Here is a 19,526-nt window from a genome sequence, read left to right as displayed (position 1 = left end):
GACCAAGAGACCAGAGAAGGGTGTTCTTCTTCTGGTTGCCTTTCCTTTCTATTCCCCCTCTATTTGCATATTTTCCTCCTCAGCTTTACCCCCTTCATCACCACATTTTTCTTCCTAGATTATTGTGTTGTTTATGGCTCAATCCCCAGGGTCTCCTGTGTGCTCTGCTTGACCACTGAGCCACACTGGGTTTTGTTTCTATCCCTGTGCTTTTATTACGCAAAGGTAGGAATGTCGATCCTTTTCAGGTAGGCGGGTCACCACACAGATCCACAGGCACGTACAGCTCTGAGGGGTACAACACCAAGGAAAAATGTCTTCTCTCTTGGATAGCCTTCTTTGCCTGTGCTTTCCGGAATGTTTGGAGTCCCCTGACCTCCAGCCTGCCCCACTCAGGTTTTCTTGCTCTTCTCTCCCAGGCAGCTTAGGAGCCAGCTGAGCCTCATGGTTATTGCCCGGATGCTGGGTCAGCAAGAGGCACTTCCTCTCTCGGGAGAGAAGACGCAGGTGAGCCCGCCGCCACAGCAGGACCAGGAAGGCTTCTGGTGGGACCCCTCTGCCTATAGCCTGCTTATACCTAAGGTAGAATCAGAGAGGCCGTCCTCAGCCTAAGCTGGATTTGAATGTTTTTACTCAAATTTGTTTGTTCAGCAGTTACTGGGGCCAGGACCATAGTTCAGTGGTAGAGCACTTGCCTAGCACGTGTGAGGCCCTGGGTTCTGTGATCAGCATGGCACCAGAACAGTGGTGTGAGCCTGTGTTTCCAGCTGCCGAGGACACAGAGAGGAAGATTTCTTGAGCCTAGAAGTTAAGCGACCAGCCTGGCAAGGCGGATGTGATAGCGCACACCTTTAGTCCCAGCATTTAATTTTAGCATTCTAAAAAAATAGTACTGTTTGCCCAACTACAGTCTGTGTCCTAGGCGCTAGGACTGATGTCTGAGTTTGGAGCTTGTATTATTGTGAATTATGGTAAAACATTTCAATGCTTTTTTTAATTTTTTGGGTTTGTGTTGTTTGTATTATTTGTTTGTTTTGCCAGCTTTTAGTTTGGTTTAGCAGCAGTCTCCCAGCTCCTCCTGCCTCAGCCTCCAGAGTGCTGGAATTACAAACATGTGCTACCACCCAGCTTCATCTGAAGTTATGTTGTTGTTGTTAGTATTTTTATTCTTTGAGAATTTCAAATATGCATGCAACATACTCACCCTCCCACTCTTTCCCCTAAGGGCCACTAGGTAAGTCCTAACCCCCATTCCCCTCCTAAGTCCATGCATAGCCCATGTACGCACTGATATAGGACAGCCACAGGCCTTGGTCTCCTCCAGGGACCACACCCTGGAAGAGCCCTGACAGGCTGAGAATGGTGGCTCAACAGGAAGAGTTCTGGCTGCACTTACAGAGGAGCAGAGCTCCGTCCCATCATGTGGGGCCTTCCCAGTCTTTGCTTTCCTAGTTCCATGACTTTTTATAGACAGAACAATAAAGATAGAAAGAAATACTGTTAAAGCCTACAAGAGCCCCCTAGTCCAGGGCTAGGCATCCCTGGGGCAGCAGGGCTGAGGTTCCAAGGATAAGCTGAGGAAGTTGAAAGCCACTTGCCTCACCTAGGGATCTCCCTGGAATCCTTGCAGTTTCAGAGTCAACACCAGAGGACAGGTTCACAGGCAAAGGTCTGCTCAGCACATCCTCAGGCCAGGGAGTGCAGGAGCCACACGCAAGCTTTTGTGCGGGAGTTGAGAAAGGTATCTGCCTGGGTAGGTTGGAAGGAGGGGTCTGAGCCTGGCTCATGCTTCAGCCCCTCCCTCCAGCCCTGACACTTTCTTCCTAGTATGGCAGAAGCATGTCATTCCCACTCTGGCTGACATGTCACTTCAAGGAGGCCTACTGGCCTTGTCTGTCACCCTCACTTGGCTAGTGTCCTGTCATGTTTCCCATACTCCTATTCCCAGGCAAAATCTGGGGCTCGGAGAGTCGGAAATCAGTTGTGTCTGCTTGCCCTCCATTGCCTCTCAGCTCGGGGGTCTGGCCCACAGCAGGAAGGCAGTGTAATGCTTGTCTGACACCAAGGAGAGGATGGTCTGCAAGCCATCACTGGGAGGAGATGACCCGCCCCCACCTCCCCACCCCACCCCTGTGAGGTCTCTGCAGTCACACTGAAGGAGGGAGAGCAAATGGATAGGAAGTTAGGAGTGAGCACGAGCCCCTGAGACATGGCATGGCAGCCTGATAGGAAGGCATTGGCTTTGACCGGATGCACTCACTGAGCCCCAAAAGGACTGACAGAGGAGGAGGAAAGTCAGGACTCCAGGGAGGGTAGGTCCCTGGGGCCTGTTACCCAGAAGCTGTGTTAACAGTGACCCAAAGGTGAGGTCCCTTCAAGGCTTGGTAGCCTTTGTTGGACTGAGGCTGCAGGGAGAGTGAGGGGAGCCACAGGGAGGGAGGTGAGTTAGGGAGCTAGCTCAGGAGTCTCTGCAGCAACTAAGAATCCAGGGTCACCAGGCCTGTGAGGCAAGCAAGCTTCCTAACTGTAGGTCCTTTCACCTGCCTGCTTGTGACCACGTGGGCCCATTTGTGTAGCTGTCTGCTCCTTAGACACTGACTAGGCGACTCATATCCCAGGCTCAGCCTCAGACACCAGGTGTGATGGAACCAGACAACCCCTTAAGAGGGGTGAGCCAGCTAGCTGTGACCGGGGTGACTAAGGCTGCCTGAGGCTAGGCTTCTGGAGGTCTTAGAGGATGAGTCTATGCTTGCTGGGTGTACTGGAGTACAAAGAGTGAGGACACAGAATCCCGGTGGCTCTAGACACAGGAAGGCCCACAGGTCTGCTTAGACCCTGCTGCTAGTCTCATCCTGGTGTCTGGTCACTGCTCTGGCCTGTTAGACCCATCTTCCTCATACTTGCCTCCCAAGAACCACCTTGTGTCCCCACAGCCACCATGACACCTCCACCTGACCTTCTTCCCAATCTCTCCTGTAGAAGCAGAGGCCTGGGGTTTGAAGTGAGAGGGATTCTCAGTACCCAAGCTGCTCAGCCTCCCTCTGCCTCAAGCCACAGCCTGAGCCCCAGGAGCAGGACAGAGTTGGAGAGCTGTCTCAGACAGCAGGTAGGCAGACTGCATGAACCCAGCACTTGCAGTTTCCAGGAGAATCCCAGGGTCGGACCAGAAATTCCTGTTGTTTCATCGAAGACTGGGAAGACTTCAGAAACAAACCCTGTTTAGCCTCAGGCCCCAGTTCGCTCTGGAGTCTGGTCTGGGCAGGAAAGAGCTGAATTGAATGAAGTTCCTCTCCTGTAACAGTCATAGTCCAATCAGGCCAACAGAGGCACCAAGAAAGAAGTAACATTTGGTGTGAACTTGCAGGGAATGACAAGTGCTCTGGAGAAAAATAAACCCAGAAAGGGGAAAAACAGCCTTGGGTAGCTGCAGTTGTGTAAGGACATTGTGCACAGAGCTGTAGGAAGCAAGGTTGGGGTGGGGGTGAGGGGGTCAGAGGAAATAGCAAATACAAAGGCTCCGCCAGGCCTCAGTAAAGGACATTTATGTTGGAGGGAAAGCAAAAGCAAAGAGGCTGGTATGACGAGAGCAGAGGGCTGAGGGTAGAATGCAGAGTCTCAGAGAGGTAAATGAAGTCTCCATGGTCGGACTGTAAGGCCATGGTGAGGCCTTTGGCTTTCAGGCAGAGAGGAGAGACAAAAACTGAACTGTAAAAACTTGAAAGCTGGTTGGCTGCTGTGTTGAGACTAAAGTGGGATGAAGCGAGGAGGGTGATCCTGTCCTTCTGCAGGGCAGTCTGCCCGGGGTGACAGCAGCAGAGGTGGGTAGTGGCCAGATGCCAGGTCACTTCCCAAGGACAGCAAACAGGGCTGGAAAAGAAAGCGGTGGGAGTCCTCCAGGAAGTAGACGTGAGGGAAGGAGGCATGCTTTCTCCAGCCAGGCCCGATGCAGGCGGAACAGGTTTGGGAGGAAACCAGGGCTTTGTTCCTTATACCAGCCTCTTGCAACATAGAAACAAAGCAAACCATTTTTTAAATACACATTTATTTATTGTGTGTGCGCACACCTCAGTGTCCAGGTCAGAGAGCAGCTTGCAGGAGTCCGTCCTGTTTTCTCCTTCCACAGTGCTGGTTCCAGGGACCAAACTCAGGTACTCAGGCTGGGCAGCAGGAACCTTCGCCCTCTAAGCCCTCCTGTCCACATCCACCCACTGCTTGGAAACTTGCTCTGAAGCTGTTTGGTCTTGAACTTGAGGTCCTCCTGCATCTGCTTTACAAGCCCTAGGTGTACAAGTATTGTCATGTCTGGTAGCAAACCACTTTGGTAAAATGTCTTTGTCTTTTTTTGAGACAGGGTTTCTCAATGTAGTCCTGGCTGTCCTGGAACTTGGTCTGTAGACAAGGCTGCCCTCAAAGTCAGAGGTCTGTCCTCCTGCCTCCCGAGTGCTGGAATTAAAATGTGTGCCACCACATCCAGCCTCAACTTAGGTCTTGAAATTTGGAATGCAAGGGCAAACAAAAGTTTGAATCTCCTAGGAAATGGTTAAAGCCCTAACCTGCTATTTAGCCATTCATTTGCCTAATGGATACTTAATAAACACCAGCCATGTGCCAGGCATGTGCTTGGCCTGTGGACACTGCGGGAGACACTGCTGGCCTCATAGCCAGGGAGGGGCTGATAGGAAGCCAGTGCACAGAGCAAGTGAGGTCTATGTCCGGGAGAGGGTAGGTGATGCTCTAGGGAACAGACGTGCAGGGTAGGGGACTGGCAAGAGTGGTAAGCGCAGGTGGTGTAGGTGTGAGTTAGATATGACAGTGGACTGGGCACAGGGAGAAGGCAGTTAGGCAGTACCCTCCTCAGAAGCTCCTCTCCTCAGAAGCCCCTCGAGGGCCCAGGCTCCAGAGAACAGCAGCAGGTCACTTGGAACTTCCCAGCGCTTCACAGCCACCTTTCCGGTACAAACTGGAGCCACTGCCAGGATCTGAGAGCAGGAGCCACATGCTGTGTAGACAGTTGCTTTGCCAGGATCTCTTCTGCCTCTTCCTGCCAGGAGCCTGGCAAGGCCAGTGGAGGCCTGTCCTTCTGGGTGATCATCACTTCTTGCCCTGAGGTGCCTGCCCTAATGGGGCTGAGTGTTTGCTGAGTTGGCGATCAGCAGTGGAGGTAGGGGTGGGGGTGGATAGTCTGGTCCGGTCCTGACTCTTTATCTAGAGGACCTTTACGACCTAATCCAGGAGGGAGGGTGCTATGTGGGGGCAGGGCCATGCGAGAAACAAAAGGGAATCTGAGTCCAGATTGCAAGAGTGTACTGAGGCACCACCAGCCTGCTTTCCCGGAGTGAGAGGAAAAACCCAGCGGGAGCAGTGAGCTGGGTCTGCACTTTCCCTGCCAGCCCTGCCCCCAACTTAGAGCAGGGAGGGTCCTGGCTCTCCTGAGGTGGGCCTTCAGTCACCCTGGGAGTTGCGGACTTGGAGGCAGGGTGGGGCAGCCCTGTGCTTGCACAGCTGTGAGCCTCCAGCGAGCTAAAGGCCAGGGCTGTTTTGAAAATTATCCCCAGACTCGACAGGCTGGTGCAAGGCAGTGCCTCGGCGCCGCCCCAGATGGAACCCATCTCTGCCCAGACCATTCCCTCTGTTTCGCTGCCTTCTTCCACTTTGTAGAGAAGGACTGGCCTCCTTCCAGGAGCCAAAGCCAGCCAGACTCCTAGCCCCTCACCCGCCTCCCCCCTGCCCAGCTGCTCTCCAGGGCTTCTGAGGTTGAGGGCAGCTGAAGTGCTGAGCAGGTGCTAGGGGGTGAGTCACAGGAGGAAGCCAGGTGGAGTGCGCCACCCTGCTGGGCGCAAGCGGGGCGCAGGCTGGGGGCTCAGCCTCTTGCTGTGGCCAGGCTGCACCTGCTAGATCTAAGGAGCCGGTCCTCTTGAACTGCCGTGCCCGTGCCCCTTCATCCACATCCTCCCCCATCCCTTGGTTTGCACGTGGATGACTTAGCGGGGCTAGGCCTGCCTCTACCCAGCCATACCCCAGCTCTGGGCAGTCCTTGCTGGTGCCCTGTCTAGACTGCCCAAATCCATGTGTAGGGTGACAAGGGGGAGGGGCTTCCTTCAGAGGGGTTGGGCAGTTTCTTCAAAGCTAAACAGGAGGTGGAGTGCCTGGTAGATTAACACATGACCAAATCCCTGTGTAGACCTTATGGGGACTCTCCGTGTAAACAGACCAACTGAAAGCATGTTTCTGAGGCTCAGAAAACTGAACAGAGATATTGGATGAGAAATAATTATTGATCATTTTGTTAGACAAGAAAAATAGTACAGTGTTTTAGTAAAAGGAAAAGAAGGCTGGGCCAGGCACACATCTAATACTCAAAAGGCAGAGGTAGGAAGATTGCTAGAAGTTTTGAAGCCAGCCTAGTCTACATAGGAAGCTCCAGTCCAGACAAGAGCCGTGGCAGGCAGGACCCTCTTTAAAAATAAAATGTGCTAGTGAAATGGCTCATCACTGTAGAGGCATTTGGCCACCAAGCTTGCAGCCTGAGTTCAGTCTCCAGAACATATAATAGTTTAAAAAAAGAAAATAAGGAATGATAGACCTAGTGGTGCATGCTTGTGATCCCAGCGCTCAGAAGGCAGACTGCACCGGGGCACAGGGGTCGGCCCCGACACAAGGGGAGACCTTATTTCAAACACACAAATATGCTGCTGCTGACATGTGGGCAGCTGCATGAGGGGACGCTCCTCTACTTCTTTATGGCCTAGAAGGCCCAGTATTTGGAATCCCTGAGAGGGAAAGGAGTATGGTTCAGATGAAGAGGAGTTAGGGACAGGCAGGCAGAGCAGTTGTGGTCATGGCTCACAGAGGGGACAGGCATAGCTGAGGTCACATGGTCCTCTTCCTGGGGATGGAACATGTCACAGCAACAAGCTAAGTGACAAGAGAGAGATGCAGGGGAGAGTGTTGCTGGCTGAAGGGCAGCTCAGGTGGCTGAGGGAATCTCCTTACTCTTGCTTTTCCAGCGAATTAGAGCAAACCCTTAAGCCTCAGGAGAGCTTCCTAATTCATGAAGTTAAGGGCTGTTGGCCCTGTGCTAAGCACTGTGTGTGCTCGTGTGTGCATGCATGTCTGTGTCTGGGTGGTCGGGTACTGTGCACTCATGCCCGTGCATGGGAGTGTGCTCGGAAGAAGGGGTGTGGACCATTTTGGGGATAAAATACTCAAGGTCTAAGAGGTCACAGAGCTCATAATGAGAGGTGGATTCAGGTCCTGGACCCTGGGGCTGTGACCCTCTGTCACAGGTGAGGGTGGCTCCCAGAGCACTTATGCACGCACTCAGTCGAAATCTCCTTTCTCCTCCCCAGCTGTCCTTGCTCAGCCAGCTTCTCAGCCTCATGAGGCCTTCATCCCTCAGGCAGTGTCTGGGCGCTGAGACCTTGCCATCCTGTCCAGGGCAACAGCCAAAGGCTAGTACTGAGCTAGACCACAAGGTGAGCATGCCAGCCCCTGCCTGTCTTCACCAACAACCTGCTACCCCAGTTAGCGGGGAGGGTGGAGTTGTCCCCATTGCATAGCCTTTGGGACCTGTGGCTGCTAGTCCTTCCAGAACCACAAGCCACTCAAGGCCAGAGGCCAAAGGCTGCCTTCTGTGTGGGGAGGAGGTGCTGAGTATCCCTCCAGAGCCCTTAATTAGCACCTGTGCCCACCTGTGCGTGTAGGCGCAGGTGAGGCTGTGGGCCTAGGCATACCCACAGAGCTTTGCCCAGCCTCTCTGTCTAATCCCACTAATTTTGACGACGGCTTAGCCTTTGACCGTCCCTCAGTTCTTCCAAGCGTTGGCCCCCTTTCCTGAAAGCCAAACTTTGGTGCGAATCAAAGGCAGTGAGGTACCCTTTTGGCAGGTTGCGGGTTAGTAACAAGAGGCCTGTACATCCCTGGTGTTGGTGTCAGAGCAGGACCAAGGTGGGTGTGGGGCTTCCAGGTGGATCTCCTCAGGCTCTTCTATGAGGAGAGACTCAGGATGAAGACTAGAGATAGGGATCTTCTAATCAGGAAGGCAGGGTTCAGAGATCTCTCTCCTGAGGCTGAATGCTAACAATCCAGCAGTCCAGCCATGGGCATCCTTCTGAAAATCAGATAAGTGAATTAATTACCTAATGAACACAAATGAACCATTAAGAAGATAGGATAATCCCTAGGTGCATGCTCCTCGTCCAGGGCCTGCAGGGAGCATCGCCCTTGCCTTGGGATTCCTTGCTTTTGCAAGGGCTGCAGGTTCCCAGGAAGGCAAGTGCCATCTGCACATCCCTTTTCCTCTGTCAGGCATTTCCCAAGGAACAGGAGTGGGTGACACAGAAAGGAGTTGTGGTCAGCCCTTGGGTGGGCAGTCTGTCAAAGCTGGATACTAGAGGCCTAGGGGTAACAAGGAGTATAGGCAAAGGAAGGCGAGGCTGCTGTCTGGACTGGCTGAGTGGAGACTGTATGGCCTCTAGGAAGGAGTCTTGTAGGCCTGGCTACAGCCAGCAGGGGTGTGGCTCCTACAGGGCCCCAGGCTTCCACTGGGCTCACCACATTTCTGACCTGCTGGTAGCAGTGGCAGAAGGTGTCTGTGTAGTACTCACTGGGGGGGAAGGTAAGCAAGCTGAGGAATCCTTAATTCTGAAGGCTTCGTGCAGAGCTCCCGTATTAGAAATTATCAGTTTTGCCTCTAAACTGGGGAAGAGGAGCTTAGTGCCCCCGACAGCCAAGAGTGTTCTGTTGGGGACAATAGTAAAAGGCAAGCAGGACAAGGGCAGCTCCCAGAACCCCTGCAGTGCTGCAGCCAAGACCATGCAGAGCCTCTGGGTTCCCCTTCCCCTTGAAGTAGCTAAGGGCAGAGGCAAGCAGGGGAAGGGATGGGGGGGGGGGTAATGGGGGGAGGTGCGGGAACTTGTGGATTGGCCGGTAGAGAGAAGTGTGAAGTGGTTCCAGTCCAGTGCCCTGGGCTGAGTGTTGTGGCTGGGAGGGGCCGGGCCAGGCAGGTGACTGGGTCCCACACCGCCTCAGCCAACTGACTCCTCATTAGGCCTGAGCATGTTTCATCTTCAAAGATGTGATGGGCTACTCACCAGCCAAAATGAGCAGCGGCGTCATCCGCCCTGTTTTACGGGGAGTGGTGGTCTGGGATGGGGCAGCCTTTCATCCCCAGAGCTCAAAGTCTTTGCTGTTTTGCTTCTTGAGTGCAATGGGGAAACTGAGGCCAGAGTTCAGGTCACTTGGAGGTGATCATGCATGAAGGAGATGGCTTCTCCTCTGAGGCTGCCATGCTGAGCTTCTGCCTATCCCACGCTAAAAGCACTCCTGTCTGTCTGGGAGATTTCCTGGCCTAAACTGCAGGGGTCATAGCCCTCCTCCAAACCTGCAAATAAACAGTCTGCAGGCTCTTCTTCTGCTCTCCCCACCTCCCTGCTCTGCTTCAGGCTGACTAACCTCCCTCCCTCCCCCAAGGAAAAGATTAGGGCACAGCGTGGCTCTGCTGTTGTCCCTTTGCAGGTCTGGCTGTCCAGCTGGATTGTGGGCACAGCTGTGTATCTCTGCATTGCATGTTTTTTTGCCATTAAATGAAAAATTGGAAAAATGAATGTATTCCATCCCTCTCTTCCTTTGTATTCTCTGGCTATCTGCTCTCTTGCCCCCGTTTTGAAACTGCCCTCCCTCTGCCCTGCCTTTAACCAGGGGCAGCCCCCTGCTCTCTTAATATCCTTGTATCATTAAGACCACAAGCATTTACGGAACCCTGGACTTCAGAAGTATTACCTTGGGTAATGAGAGAACCAATCACAGGGCATTGTTGGTAATTATAAGTTAGTGAGGTTCCTGCCTGGGAAAGCTAACCACCAAGTGCTTTAACAAAAGAAGCAACTGCTCCTCCGGCTTCCACTCTGTGGGGGCAGGGAGGAGGGAGAGCTGGACTGGAGGCAGGGGCAGGCTGGGTTCCCAAGCAGGCTGTTTGTCCCAGCAGAGTCAAAGTCACTTAGCATGCTATTAGCACATACAAAAATATCCTTGGAAAACAAGTCTTTCTGCGGAGGGCTGGAGCCTAAGTCAGTAGTATCGTGATTACCTAGCCTGAGTGAGGCCCTGCTTTCAATCCTCTGCACCAAAAAGGAGGAGCTTTAGAAGAGCAGAGTACTTTGAGCATGTTAAAGTGCTGAGCTCAGTATTAGCACCTGTAGCCCAGGCTGCTCAAGAAACCGAAGCATGGAGATTCGTTCTTCAAGCCCACAAATTCAGTTCCAGCCTGGACAACATAACAAGACCCCATTTCCAAGTATTTATCTGTCGTGCTGATCTCCCTGATGGCTGTCTCTGCCCTGGGCTTGCCTGGTTTGAGCTTACCCAGAGCAGAATAAACGTCTGGATGAGAAGATGCTTGGGGCCCGCACCTCCTAGCAATAGGCAGGCCAGCCCTCCAACCTAGAACCAGGGTTTCCCGGGGCATTTGCTTTCCACAGTGTGTTATCTGTATGTGGCCAGATTTGGCCTAGTTACACTGTAGCCAGTCTCAGAGTGGGGACCCACTCACTTTGATGGAGGTGGCTGATGTTTTGGTCTTGTTAAATCTGCCGTTATGTTTCTTGTTCCTGTTTAACCACAATTTCCAAGTAATTTTCGCTTCTTCTCCCATGTCTGTTGATACGTGTATATATACGTGTATATATTATGCATAAATGTGTAGATAGGCGTGTATGTATGTATGTGTGTACACATATGCAAATATATATCCGTGCACTTTTCCCTGATATTTCTGAGGATGGTGATACCCTGTCACTTGCTAAGGACATGCTTACTGCTGAGTTACGCCGTATCTCAGATGCCATATTGATGGGTGTTTCCCCTCTCAGAGATGTGAAAGGTGTGGGGAACCAGACTCTTGATGGTTGGATGGGAGTGTCTCTCTGGTTGGGTAGATTGGAAGAAGTTAAACTGTCTCCCATTGTGGAATGAAAACTAAGACTGCGGAAGCCAACTTGGCAGTGGGAGCCTGCTCCCCCACCTCCACGCGTGTGCCTCCTCCCAGCCTGACAGTGGATGCCTTCCAAGGATGACAGTGAGGAAGGCATCGGCCAGCCAGCTGCAGGTGCACTCACTCCTGCTAAGGTTCACTCTCAGGGTGCCTGACCCCTGTGCTACAGAGGCCTGGGGAAAGCCTGTTTGTGGAGGAGCCATGTTTGTGAAGAAATGACTTTCTGGGGTGGGTGTGCTCTTGAGTTGGGTGATGCTGAGATAGGCTCCAGCCAGCGGCAACTCTGCAGAGGTGTGTGTCTGCCCAGCTTGTGCAGAGGGCGTGGGCCTGCTGTGTGTTTGTGTGTGAGTGCCCTGTGTACAGCTCCTGTAAACCCTTGCGGTGTGCCAGGTGTGTTGAGAGACTTGGTGAACAAGTTTTGCTGCTTCTTCTGCTGCAACTATAGACTGCAGCTGTCTGACCCTATGCTGGCTGACCCTGCCAAGAACTGCCGTAATGGGCGGTGGTAGTGGGGAGAGGCCAGCTCTCACTGCAGAGACAGGACAGGGTCAGCTGCCCTCTGGCATCTCTGTGCTTGCCTCTGGCCTCTCTTGCTAATACTTCCAACCCCAACAAAGAGACATGTATTCCCTTGGGCTTGGCTTGAGCCTGTGTCATCTTCAAAGACAGTCAGACCCTGGAGCCTCTCCCCTTGCCACCTTCTCACCTGAGCATGCAGTACTTAGCCTCCACATACAGCGCTGCAAAGTTGGGTCAGGACAAGGTCAGGAGAACCAGGAGACTGAATCTGGGGAGTGGAAAGTAGACATGGAGACTCCTGAGTTCTTCCCTGGCTGCTTTGTGCTTTTGTTCCATCTTCCTTCCTCCAAAATGAAGAGCATCAGCTGTACTTTGTCACAAATCTGGGGCCTCTGAGAGACTGACTGTGAAGAGGCCTTGTTGAGCTACATGCAAGTCTAGGAACCTGTAGACCGGGGCCCAGGCCCAGGCCAGCTTTGCTTGGTTCCCAGAAATCTGGCTTCTTTGCAAGAACTTGAGCAAGGCTTGCAGTGACAGGGTTAAGCCCAGGAGGCAGGGTGGGGCCCCAGGGAGCTTTTATTCAAGTCCAGCCAGGTGGAGGGTTGGTCTGCTCTCTCTTTCACCCCAGTCAGCGCTATGCTCTGGAGGACCCATTAGGGTCTCTTTCCGTGGGCAGGTGACTGCACTTGTCCTGATGTTCTTGTGGGGCTTCTTCATCACACTGTGCACTCTTGAAGATTGTCCTCCCATTCAGACCTATCAATGTCCTATTCCGGCTTTGCCACCCGAAGCCTTTGTCTGCCCTGAAGAGCAGACCTTAGCACCCTGCATGCTGATGGCCTTCGCCCTGCCTCTTCCCATCTTCTACCCCTGTCTATTGAACCCTGGGGGTTCATAACAGTTCACAAAGCCCACAGCCTGTGCGCTCCCTCAGGAACCTCAACAGAGACGTCTGTGAGGCTGGGTCCAGCTCAGCCCCAGGCTTCTACTGACCCAGGCTTCCCGATGACCTGAGCCATGCCAGGGACCCTTTCTTCAGCCCTGCAGCCTGCCTGGCTGCTGCTGCTTCTCTTGTCCAGGTCTGAATGAGCCCGGAGTGGATGTGGGAGCGCGCTCTAAGTGCTGCATCTGAGCAGCTCGGCCCTGACTGACTAGGAAGCAGTGGGGACAAAGTTCACGGACTTCTCAGCTGCTGGCTGCTCCCCACCTTTTCACACATTCTGTCCCTTTCCTCTTGTCTCCACTGCACCTCTTTAGATGGAACTATAGTTTCTGATCACCATGGGATGACCTTAGATTTACCTGAGCCCAGGGTTACACATACCGTGTCACAAAACCCTAATGTCGCTTTCCCTGGTGCTTGGCTCTGTCCTATGGTGCATTCCCAGAGAGGACTGTGTGTGAAACCCTAGGTTGACCTCCTTTCCTTAGCCACCCTGGCCAGGGGTAAAGAAAGAGCTTCTGTCCCAGAGTCAAGTCTCACTAGCTTGGCATGGACCATGATTGACTGGTCCAGGTCACGTGTCTTCTGCTGGAGTCAACTCTTGTAGACACCACCATGGAACAGTTTGCCCTCAATGTAGGGGACAGGAAGCTGGGCCACTCTTAGAAAGGAAGGGGTACGTCCTAGGTACCTAGAAACATTGGGCTGTACAGCACGCCCTGTTCTTCTGTCATGGGCTTTGAGAGAATCCAGCTCTTTGAAGGTGCCCAGTTCTAGGTACTCCTTGCAGTGCTCCAGATGCCCACTGATGCCTTCAGGCCCACATGCTGACATGCATGCTCATGTGTAAGCCGGGACACACACGGTCACACAGACTCCAGTGGCCAGAGATTCTGGGCTCCAGGCACAGCTAGTTTTTCTGCCCTGATCCCCATGGGATCAGGATCTCTGGTTCCAGCTGGAGAAGCAGGAAAAGCTACCTGCTGTTAGTGTCTGTCATCTTACTTGCCCCTCCCCCACCCCTACAGGAAGCCAGAGAGGAAGGGTGGACAGGATGGGATCACTCTCCCAAGGATCTGCACATAGAGCCCTGAGGTTCCTCCTCAGGAGACAAGTCCTGGTCCACTGTCTGAGATGGCAGCATTTCAGCAAATGTCCCCAGCCTTCCTGCTTATGCCCCCACCCCACCCCCGCCTCCTGTGCCAAAGCTCCCACCCAGTGCTCAGAGCAGAAGCAAGAGCCCCTCAGGATCCATTCTCAGAAGTTAGGTGGAACTTACAAGAGGATCCTACTGTGAAGGGCCTGGGGTCTCAGAACTCATTTTCTGGGAAGTCGGAAGAGGTTCCGGCTCCTGGGCCTCTCAGATCCTCCAGCATCCTGGCAAGAGGCCTCCTGCCTCCTGCCCCAGCTGGGGTCCTGAGAGCAACTTTTCCTTTACTGGTTTGTTGGGGGGTGGTCTGTATTATTTCTGCAGTGCTTGTTCCCAGCGGCTGAGCCAGAAGTTCTGTTGCTGTCTAGATGATGCCAGCCTGTCCTGTCACCCTGACTTGGCCTCATCCCTGTTCCATTTTCAGGCTCCACCCTCCTGTATGGCCCCATCACTTTGGTTTCCAGAATAGGGTGGCCTGCCTAGCCCTCCACAGTGGTGAACCTAGCAGGCTGTGCTTGTGACGTCTGTGGCCTGGCCTCTTGACCCTGGGTCTTCAGGGACTCTGGGTTAGGAAGGGGTATCATGTCACAGTCTCATTTCCTAGCAGTCAATCGTGTGTCTTCATCATCTCCTACTTGCTAGGACGGGTGACCCATCCCCTGTTCTGGGCAGTCAATTTGGAAGCCAGCTTTTCTTTTGGAACAGAACTTTTCTCGGCGTCCTCTGCTTGCTTGCTAGTCTAGAGCCTGGGAAGGCCAAGGTCAGGGAATGTAACCTTGGAATTGGAGCTACACTGACAAGGAGAGTAGCTTGGGCAGTTTGCACACAGAACAGGGAAGAAATGGCATCCTACAGATCCAGGACTCCGGGTGCGACATGCCGGTGTTCAGATCTGGTGCACTCAGAAACATGACGTCCTGTGCTTTGGTGGACTCTGGAGACAGTTAGAGCTTCTCCCCTTGAGCTGAAACTCTTCTCTTTGGCCTGTGGAAAGCCCTACCTCCGGGCTACTCAGGGTTAATGACAGATATTGTTGTCTGCCCAACCCCGGAAGGAGCGGCTGGTCTTCATGTCCTGTTCCTAGAACATCCAGGGACCTCTGCTTGCTTCTGCAGCATCAGCCTGGTTTGCAGAGGTTACACAAGTCCATGTGTTTAAAGCACGGGCACGTACACACACACACACACACACACACACACACACACACACACACACAGCCTTTCCTGCCGAAGGGGAAGGACCCAGACACCTGCTTCTTGCCAGAGCTCTCCCAACTGGCCATGTTGGGGGATCTAGCCAAGCCTGAGCTTACACATAGGCAGGGTCACCAGGCCTTCTCTGTTTGTCCCAATGGGTCTGGATGCTGTGATACTGATTTTAACTTTAAGTTTGGAAAGGCAAATCATAGTCCACCTCTAACTGCACGTGACAGAATGTTCAGTGACGCTTCAGTCTTTACCAAACTAGATGGGTTCTAGAGCTCCTCTTCAGCCAGTGTGCTCCTGTCCAGTCCCCGAGAGGACCCCCCCGTGTGGCAGCGGTGGCACTTACTGTAGGGTTCTCCTGGGATCAGTTGTCAGGCTAGGCTGGGCCTCCAGACCTTAGAGACTGAGCTGAATGCATGTTCCCCAGGGTAGCCGCCAGCCAGGGCCTGTGATGTCAAAGGCAGAAACAAAGGACGGAGCCCTGGCATTTTGGTGCTGCTGTGCGGGTGTGCAGACGCCTGCAGGATGAGCGCTGCGCCTCAGCAGTGTGGCTTAGAGAATCACGCCTGTGCCTTCATCCTCTTCCCCAGTGTTCCTGAGGCAGCCTCGGGTCTCCCCAGGCCCCAGCAGCTGCCTAGAGCCTGGCTGGCCCTGTTTCCACAGAGCCCTTTTGCCCATGGGAAGTGTATTGTCATCTTCTGCCCAGCAGGCTCTGAGGAAAGGGTTCCAGCTAAAGACTCCAGGGTAAGAAATGCTTCATCCTTGGTCATGACCTGAGGTGGGAGAAGCTATGCTGCTGTGTTAGAGAAAGTGGCTTCCTGGGAACTCCCTTCTCCCTTTGCCAAAAGTCACCCAAGCTACCCCCCTTGGCATTAGCTAGGAGGGGATTTCCTGATGGATGAAGTTCCTGGGAAATGTCCACCCATGTTCCCTTTTGTCTCATTTGACAAAAACTTGCAAGTGAGTTCTGCATGATCCAGGAGATTCGGGGACTGCTCGGACCAGAGCTAACTGGAGCAGAAGCAGAGGTGCTCCCTGCCTGTGGCCTGCTGGGTGACAGCCTTGTGATCCTTTCATCCCTGGGTCCTGTTTTAGGGGAAAGCAGGAATGAGGCATGCCACAGCGAGCTTCTGGGAAGAGCCCCGCCACCAGACTCTGGGGAGAGACCCAGGAAGTGGAAGCAAAGGCCTTGCTGGCAGTGTGACCCAGGGACAGCACTGCCTTGGCTTGTCAGTATTGGGTTCAGGCACGTTCTGTTCTTCACCCTCTGCCTCTCTTCTCTGAGTCGTTGGCTGAGATTTCCTGGATCTCTTTCACTGTCGGTTTCCCAGCCTGGATTCATGTTCATGTAGGAGGGGCTGGGCTTCTGAGCTGGCTGGGGCCCTGTTGCTCTTAACAAGATATGAGGCCTGGACACTACAGCCCCGCCACCATAAAAGACTGACTCCAAAGCCATACTGAACCCACCCCCAGCTACACACACACACACACACACACACACACACACACACACACACACACACTCACGCACACTGAAAGGCCCTCCCTTTGATTGAAGGAAAGGCAAGCTTATGTCCCCAAAGGTGGAGGGAAAGGGCAGAGGGGCGTTTGGCAGAGGCTACCTATCCCACGTCCTGTCTTCTGGCCAGCATTTCCTGCTGGGTCTCTGTGGTGAGCCAGGATGGGAACAGGCTTGCTAAGTTCAGAAGTTGGTCACTGTCACAGAAAGGAAGATATGGCTCTCCACTCTGGCTGTCCACTTCACTGCATGCCTGCTCCCCACCCCACCCTGAGCCCTCCTCGGACCCCAGGCAGTGGCATTTTAGAAGAAGGGGCACAGGTTGTGCCTGCTCCAGGTCCAGAGCCCATTCCTGCTAACAGTTTGCTTCCCTGACTGGCACAGAGGAGCCGGCCACTCTTTGCCTCCATAAGAGACCTTCACCAGCAGGATCCTGAGGCAGAGGCAGAGTCTGGGCATGGCCTATTCCACACTGCAAGTTGGCTTTGTTTTTTACTTTTTTGTTTTGTTTTCCAAGACAGGGTTTCTCTGTGTAGTCTTGGCAGGGCTATCCTGGAACTCACTCTGTAGAGCAGGCTGGCCTCAGACTCACAGAGATCCACCTGCCTCTCCTTCTGCCTCCCAAGCGCTGGGAGGCATGCGCCATCAGCAGCTTTGGGTTTGTTTTCTTGAGACAAAGCCCAGGCTTGCTTAAAGCTTGTTATGTACTGGAGGATGAACTTGAACTCCGTCACGTGCCCAGTGCTGGGGTTATATGGACAGCTGAGTTTTGTTGTGTTTTGTTTTTTCAGACAGCTTCTCACTGTGTAGAACAAGGTTGGCTTGGAATGCAGACTTCTCTGCCTCTCAAATGTTGGGATCAAAGGCAGGAGCCACCATACTCTTGTTCTGTTTTGGAGGGACGAAGGATGGAACTCAGAACCTTACCTTTGCTAGACCAGGGTTCTGCCACTGAGCAATATTCCAAGGCCAAAGCCCTTCCCCACTCCACCCCTCAAAAAAAAAAAAAAAAAAAAAAAACAAAAAAAAAAAAAAACCTCTAGCAGAGGATCCCAGCATCTGCCTGCCCTGAATTATGGATAGAGTTTTGAGGCCTCACCTCAAGTCAGCATCTCACAAGGGGAAAACTTACCAAGGCCCTGTGCATTAGGATTTTTCCTTTGGAGAAACTGCTTAGAAACACCCTATCCCTCCTTCCTGCACCAAGCCAGAGGGAAAAAAGTTTATCTGGGGTTTTCCTCAAAGATCAAGTTATGGGAATCAGTATGAGAACTGTATTGTGTAACTGTGCTGTGTGCTGCGCTGCTTGTTTTTTTCCTTAGTCAATGAACCCTGTGCACAGGGTAATACACTAGTAGCCTCTCCACAGTCTGCCTCCAGGGCATTCCTGGGAGTCTGCAGCCTGTTCTCCAAGCTTCCACCTGGGAAGGTCCACGGTTGTTGGTTGTTCCCGGGCGAGCCGGAACAATGTATTGAGGAGGGGGTGGGGTGTGCTAGAGAAAGGCATTTACAAGAGAAAGGGCTTAGGGGTGAGAGGTCACTAAATCCTACCCATCCCTACCCTGTAGCCATACAGGCCTTTACCCTTAGGCTACTTCCCAGTCTTCCCTAGACACTACCCCACCCCAAGATCCTCGGCCCTTGGAGGTTTTCTCTGGCACCCTCTGCCACCTCCCACCATCACTTTGCTCAATGCCAAGTGCTTTGCCTTGTCAGAAAAGAGCCTCAGCTTCTTGCCAGGGTTGTTTCCTCTCTTGCTCCAAACCCAGTTAGGCTCGGTTAAAGTAGATCTTGCTAAAAACCCTTCAACAAATTTAGTTTGTATTCTGATTCTATCAGTTGTATTCTATTCTATCACACACAGATTTTTTTTTTTTTTTTAAAGACAAGGTCTCAGATACTCCAGGCTATCCCTGAACTCACAGTATAGCTAAGGTTAGCTTTGAACTTCTGATCCTCCTGCCTCTAAGAAATTGGGATTACAGGCATGAGACACCAGGCCCAGATTGATGGTACAGGAATTGAACATGAGGCCTCCTGCGTGCTAGGCAAGCAGTGTACTAAATAAATTATATCCCCAGTTGCCAGAAAGAGCCCTTTTTAAATTGTTCAAAAAAGATTTTTAGCCCAGCAGGGGTGGCACATGCCTTTAATCCCAGGCCTAAGGAGGCAGAGGCAGGCAGGTTTCTGTGAGTTTGAGTCCAGTCTGATCTACTGAGTGAGTTCCAGGACAGCCAGGGCTACACAGGGAAACCCTGTCTCGAAAAATAAAAAAGAAAAAAAGTTTACTTAAATATTTTTATTTTTAAAATTAAAATATAATTACATCATTCCTCCCCCCCCTTTCTTTTCCTTCCCTCACTCCTTTCCCGTAGCAGCCAATACCTTGACCGCTCTCAACCGCACGCTCTCTCTTTCTTTGTTAGTATTGCATGTATGTATCTATTTATTTGTTGAGACAGGGTCGCACTGTATAGCCAGCCCTGAATGGCCTGGAGCTCACTATGTAGGCCAGGCTGGCCTCAAACTCCCAGAGATCCACCCACCTCTGCCTCCTGAGTGCTGGAGCGAAGTGCATACACCCTCGGAATTTATTATTTTTGATTGTGTGCGTGAGAGAGAGGGGGCGGGGCAATGTGGGGCGAAAGGAGGATGTGGGCTGAGGATGCAGCTTTACATATGTAAGTTCCTGAGCTTTAGTCTCTAGCACGATTGACAGACAGCCCCCCCCACTTTGTGTGGAGTGCAGCAAAAGGAATATGAAAGGCCTATCTTGCAGTCTTTTGTCCCAGAAAGACTGTGTATATTGGTGTGTTCAGCTTACGTCAGATACTGCTGCCTTCTATCACCAGCTTTCCCCAGGAACTTTTAATCACACTATCTGTTGCGGGCCCTGTCCCCAAGCCACTCCCTCCCTTCCCCTAGTCCAGCCCTGCCAGCAGCCTAGCTGCTCAGCTCTGCCTCCTCCCCACGCCTGCCTGTCTCTTCCATCAGCCCTAAGGATCTGTCTGGTGTTGTCATCTGCTGCCTCTGACCCCCATAGGGCCATGTGTGCCTTAAACCCTCTCGTTTTGGTCACTTCCTCTCTGTGGCCCCCACAGTCTCCAGAATCAGAAGTACCCTTTCCCTCTAGTGTACCAGGAAGCTGAGATTTGCTATTTGTTAAGCAAATCATTCATTGCTCTGAGTAGGCACTCTTA

General features: G+C 52.6%; 1 protein-coding gene across 1 annotated transcript in view; it reads left to right on the top strand.

Annotated features, from left to right (window-relative positions):
* The window catches only part of Fam178b (family with sequence similarity 178 member B), a 96,707-nt gene that overhangs the window by 74,167 nt on the left and 3,014 nt on the right, over positions 1-19,526 (top strand). The window contains exons 10-11 of the mRNA XM_055608253.1: positions 420-507; positions 7,350-7,475. Of these exons, the coding sequence (XP_055464228.1) occupies positions 420-507; positions 7,350-7,475 (214 nt within the window). The remainder of the gene's footprint in view (positions 1-419; positions 508-7,349; positions 7,476-19,526) is intronic.

This window comes from Psammomys obesus, unplaced genomic scaffold, assembly GCF_907164565.1.
Source record: "Psammomys obesus unplaced genomic scaffold, mPsaObe1.curated_primary_1811, whole genome shotgun sequence".
In the NCBI taxonomy this organism is placed as follows: domain Eukaryota; kingdom Metazoa; phylum Chordata; class Mammalia; order Rodentia; family Muridae; genus Psammomys; species Psammomys obesus.
This window is presented reverse-complemented; position numbering and strand designations above follow the sequence as displayed.